The following is a 6,156-nucleotide window of genomic DNA, read 5'->3' on the forward strand; positions in this document are numbered from 1 at the left end:
AGGAATCATCGTAGATGTTGTTCAACTTTTTTCTTCTAGGACTTAATTGTAAAGCTATGATGAGTAAGCGTAGCTAATTTCCCTTTTGTTGGGGTTAGTAAAACAATTGGTTGACCAACAAAAATACACATTCAATGCTTACACTAAACCAATCCAAAAGAGCATTGTAATAATGTTGATATTGATGAAATCATTGTTGTTAACGCCAAGAATAAAGATACAGAAGACCCATAGGAAGAAAAGTCGTGGGAAGAAAGCTATAATGTCATTCGACGCACTGGCAACCATTCCTGAAGGTCGACCACGATGCTAAAAAACTCCCCTGATATCCCAAATGTCAGGTGAGTCTTGGGGTAACTGTTCTGGATCGGCCAAAGGTCCAATAACATGAGGCCCACTTATCTCACCCGCTTCGTTAAGTCTAAGGTATAAATACAGTTACAAGAGTGTTCAAGTGCATAATCTATGATTTCCACTTTCATTATACTCTTCTAGAACATTGAAATGACTTGGATGTAGGAGTGCTAACACTTGTAGGTCCACCTTGCGCCGCTGTAAGGGAGATCGGATCCACCATTTTAAGACTACTATTATCAAACATTCTTCATTTTTTGTACCTTCGCGGAGTTAGATCATTCATTTTTGATTCCCGGACAGAACACCTTCTTTGTTTTCTTTTATCTCATCTTAAGCTTATTCTTTTTGCACCAGAGGGTGGGTGAGTTGTGTTGGTATTTTTGATATTATGTGCATTATGCAAAATAACTTGGAGTTTGTTCAAGTCGATTCTGGTGCAGAAGGGACACATGTTGGACTCGATTTACAACATGTGGGATGCAACATCAGGCCTCTGGCAATAGACAAATGATATTGCAATTTGATTCTGTTTTTATCTATCCAAGATTGTCTCTACCATAAAAGATCTACAAGTTAAGGATATGAGTTGATTTGGATGTTCTAGTGAAACAAGTGGAACACGATTAAGGAGATTCAATTCTCATGTTTTGGTAGAGTTTTTGTACACAAGATTAAGTTCTTTGTGTCTAGGGTTTGTGAGTCTTTTCTTGTACTCCGCACGCTAATGCCATAATTGAATTAGTGTTGAATCTTTGTTGTACATCATTGTGTTTCAATAACTTAACATAGTTGGCTAGTCTTAGTTAAGTTGTAAATTCAACAATCAATATACTTATTATTGAGGTTGATCACTAGGATTTAATGGTTTAATAAAGTGAGTGGGTTCTCATATTTAGGAGAAGACCTAAATAGAAAGTCATTAAGATTATGGAGAGACATAACACTTCATTGGGGTTGAAGGCTCTTATAAGACTAATTATTCTAATTGGAACTAGTAAATTTCTTTTCTTGGGTAGAGTATCCCCTAGAAGTAGGTGTGGTTTAACCGAACTAGATTACTAATCTCTAGTGTTACTTTACAGATTTATGTATTGTTTATTAGTCATGTTTCATTGTTGTTTATCTGGTCTTAAACTGTTTTAAAAGTTGGATAAGTTGTCTCAACATATGGTCCAACATGTGTCCCCTGAAAAATAGAATTTCAAATTGTGTTATTTGGTTTTTGAAATTTTTCGCAAAACGATTGGTTTTTGGTTGTTGATTTTAAGAAAAAAGAATAAGAAAAGATAAAGCTGAGAAAAATAAAGAGATTGAGATAGATAAATTGCACCAGAACTTATATTGGTTTGGCCTTAAACCACGCGGTCTAATCCATGCTCCAAGATTTTCCTCTTGAGATTTTCACTAATAATAGTTTCACTTTTTACTCCGGGGTCAACCCAAAAATCTTCCTTACACCAAACTTTTTACCAGATTTAGCTTTCAACCTCAAAGTCAATTACCGATACACAAGAGAAATATGCTACTGAATCACAATTTTAGCACAACAACAAAATTACACAGCTCTCAATATAAACATTTACACTAAATTAATATATAGTGAATAAAACATATTTCTAGAAAGATAATGAGTGAGAAAAGAGAGTAGTAAGTCATAAAATTCATGCTTTGGAAATGAGCGCAAAGTCCTTCATATAGAAAAAAAATTGGTTCAAAAAGGTACAATTCATGGGCTCTGACCGTTTTCTAATCGATTAGGCTACAACTTTAATCGATTAGACCTAGCGAAAAGGAAATACTTAAGTCATGTTCGCTCCTTAATTGATTAATAGTGTTTCCAATAAATTATGAGGAAAATCCGCTTCTTAATTAATTAAGTGCAAGCTCTAATCGATAAGACAACAAATTTTGCTTTCTTAATTGTTCATAATTGTTCCTTAATAGATTAGGTAAGTGTCACTGATTAGTTTTTTGAAGAATTCTAAAATAGATGAAGATTTTTGAAAAAACTTTTTAGTGTATGTGTGCGGGTAAGGGTGGCAATTGGATCCATTAAGACAAAATCCATTCAATTCATCCATTAAAAAATTCATCCAATCCATCCACTACATAAAAATTAAGTTAATGGATTGAATTAAATCCATCCATTTATAAGCATGGATGGATCCAATCCATCCAACACATTTTAATGATCCAATAGATTTTTTATCTAATTTTAAAAAAATAAAATTTTTCAAATATTAAATTTTTTTTTGAAAAATAAAAAATAAACTTTTTTTTCGAAAAAAAATCAATTTTTTTTAAAATATTTTTTTTTAAATACAAAAAATCGATTTTTTCCAAAAATTTAAAAATCATTTTTTTTTAAAATACCAATATTTGATTTTATTTTTGAAAATTTTAAAAATACAAAAATATATTATTTTTTGAAAAAAAAAATATTTTTCTCGAAAAAAACTGATATTGTTTTATTAAAAATAATTTGAAAAAAATAAGTGATTTTAAAAAAAAAATGGATGGATATCCATCCACTAAAAATATGATAATTGATGGATTGAATGAATTTTATTCTTAATGGATGGATTGAATATTTTTTTAAAAAATTTAGTGGATTATTAATGGATTAATGGATTGTTTTGATCCATCCATTAACGATCCAATCCATATTCATCCAATCCATTCATTTTGCCACCCCTATGTGCGGGTACTGCCTGATTTAGTACCTCAAAAATTACTCATTTATTTTAAACACTAATGATAAAAAATGAATAAAACACTAAAGTGTGAGACAAGGGAGCTTTCACACCTTTCAATTTATTTGATGTTTTTAAATTTGACTTGAATTATTTTTAGAACTTGATCAACATTGTTTTTTGATAACTTCTATTTGTTACCTCATAATATTTTATAATTTGCATAACACATGAAATCAAAACCACATAATATTTTATAATCTGCACAACACATAAAAACAAAACCACATAATATTTTATAATCTCACAACACATAAAATCACGTAAAGCTCTAAAAGGCATTTATCATTTTCTTCCCAATGAGAGCCGGACTCATATGGTTTTCCCACGTCGATGGGAGATCTATCCATTCTTGAGAGAATTTTGGGAGATCTATCCATTCTTGAGAGAATTTTGTTTCAAGATTGTCCATGAGTTTGATAACACAATGATGATAAACGTGCCTATTCAGATTCAGGAAGAAACAAGAGGGATCTCTTAGCTCCTTCATGGATTGTTCAACGATGATACATGTAAGACCAAGAACCTCAACCAAGTCAAGGCCTTAGACGCATCAATGAAAGGCCTTAAGCCATGTCGACTTTCTTACTTGTCAGTAAGCCTGTCACACGATAAGCTGGACGAGCCCATAGCGAAACTTTTTATGATACGACTCAACCTCATCAACCTACCTTGACAACAAGATACTACACCTGATGCTCATAGGGTGTACTATGAGTACCATTGCATACATATTACATGGCTACTCCATGGATGATTGTTAAGGATTGAAGACTCAAATTGAAAACCTGGTTCCCAAGGGTCCTGTAAAAGTACATAGACAAATAAAAGAAATACTTAGGGACACAAAATTAGTAACGTAGTTCAATTCACTTTAATCACTATCACACTACCATCTGGTTGAATCACTATCACATTTCTAAAAGCTATTACACTAATCACTCTTTACGTTTATCTTTTGTTTTCACATATTCAGGTATACATGATGACCAAAATATTGGCAACAAAGTACATGCAGCTTGTACCAAAAGTCCAAATGGAAATCCTGAAAAATCACTTCCTGTTATCTTAACATATGATGCAAGTGCAACACCAAGGTATCCACTCACAATGAATGCCAATGCTACAGCAGACATAAGAAATGCCATTATTGATCCTTCACAGCCTTGTGGACATAGCTGTGCTATTAACACAGTGAATGGTAGAAACTTAAAGAAGAATAGAACCTCCAAGAATCCGGAGAAAATTACTACGTAGAACGTGTCTGGTACTCCCATTTGGCGATAAAAACCATGCACGAATAAGAAATCGGATATCATTAAGAGCGCCATTGTTGCTTGAATCGCTGATATCAGTTTCCTCGGTGAGACAGATTTCAGGTATCGGTTATATATAACGCCCCATAGTAGCATTGTTGCCTGACCAAAAACCTTGGAGATGCCTAATACCGACGAGTCGATTTTCAAGTATTGTGTCTGGTAGAAGAACATGGTTCCGTTAAGTAAGGGAATAACGGCGTAAGATAATGCAAACCATGAGATTGAATAAGCGATCTCGGGTTTTCTTAGTGCGGAAGATAGTTCTGAAAGCTGTTTCTTTATCCCGGCAGATGGATTCTTTGGGAGTCCGAGAGAGCTCTCGCGGACCGAAATGGTTACGAAGAATTGTAGAGCAACGAGGAAGCTGAAAAACATAAACATGGATTGTGGGGAGAGTCGGCCGATGAAAATTCCACCAAGAAGGTTTCCGAGGACTCCTCCCATAGAGGAAGCTATCCAAACAAATGATTGGAGGTTGCCTGAGGAAGATGGTTGTTGAGAGTGCTTGGTTGTTGATGGAGGAGGTTGTTTGCCCATCTCGGCAACGATTGCGTCATTTGCTACCTCGGTTATTGAAGCACCTAGATTACCCAGGAGGAGGTATATAGAGATAGCGAAAACAGATATGCTTGATGGAGAGATTGCTATTGCTAGCCATGACAGTGCCTGCAAGAAAGCTACACAAACAAATTTTGAAGAAATATTTAAGAACTCAGTTATATTATATCACAGGTAGAAATTAGAAATGTAATAAAATGATAAACAGGAATAGTTTCAAATTCATTATAAATATGACCGAACAGATATCATGTCTTTGTGTTCAAGCAACAATGACATCCATTCATATTCATATTCAAGCATCTTAAGTTTCCTTCTGAATCACTTTCTTTTAAAATTCATTACTGTTCAGAATATAAGAGATCCCTTTTCTGCCTTTGGATTAATGCAGAGAAAAATGGATAATATGCAACATCAATTTTTCACCCCAATTTTTCACAATATCAATGATGGCAACATTCATAAACCAATTCAAAACCTTAACTGTTTGTAACCCAATTCAAGAAAAATGATAAAGTGCACAACTTTCCTTTATATAATAAAAACCAAATAGAGAAAACAAAAGGTTATATATAGATTATAGATGGAAATTATGTTATGTCATGTTACCTCCAAGAGCGATGTAAGGAACACGATGCTGACCAGAGATGTAAACAGAATCTGAAACAAGACCATAAATTGGTTTTCCAACCATAGGAAGACCTGCTGAACTTTGAAGAATTTGAAGAGTTGAAGGATTCACATTGAGACCATCTTTCAGAAAGAAACTCACTACTAACCATGGAAAACATCTGAATCCTTGTACCCAATAACCCAAACCCAACACTTTTCTCATCAATTTGTCACCACCATCGCTTTTGCTACTACCACCACCAACATCACCCTCCGAAGACACCATTTTCAGTTTTACACTTTACTTTCGTAACGGTTAAGGTAGAGAATGTGTGTTGTTCCGAATAAAGAAAGAATTGTAACAGAGGTTTCTGGTTTTTTAAGGAAAAAAAGTAGGGGTTGTTTTTTTTTTCTTCTTCGTGGCACACTTAGAACGTGACACGTATTATTGTTATTTAATCACAGTGCTGTTCGGTTACAACTGTTTTAAGTTATAAATAAATAAATCTCATATTCTTGTGGAAATATCTGATCTGCGTCGACATATTTCTTTCTCT

At 33.8% G+C, this 6,156-nt stretch overlaps 1 protein-coding gene across 1 annotated transcript; it reads right to left on the minus strand.

Moving 5' to 3' along the window:
• Nucleotides 1–3,961: 3,961 nt before the first annotated feature.
• LOC127074787 (probable folate-biopterin transporter 7) lies at nt 3,962–5,954 on the minus strand. The gene is made up of 2 exons (XM_051016151.1): nt 5,597–5,954; nt 3,962–5,106 (listed from the first exon to the last, which is right to left on the minus strand). The coding sequence occupies exons 1-2, from the start codon at nt 5,883–5,885 to the stop codon at nt 4,049–4,051; spliced, it is 1,347 nt and encodes a 448-aa protein (XP_050872108.1). The 5' UTR covers nt 5,886–5,954; the 3' UTR covers nt 3,962–4,048.
• Between the last annotated feature and the right edge of the window lie 202 nt (nt 5,955–6,156).

The sequence above is a fragment of the Lathyrus oleraceus genome, chromosome 1 (assembly GCF_024323335.1).
Source record: "Lathyrus oleraceus cultivar Zhongwan6 chromosome 1, CAAS_Psat_ZW6_1.0, whole genome shotgun sequence".
NCBI classification, from domain to species: domain Eukaryota; kingdom Viridiplantae; phylum Streptophyta; class Magnoliopsida; order Fabales; family Fabaceae; genus Lathyrus; species Lathyrus oleraceus.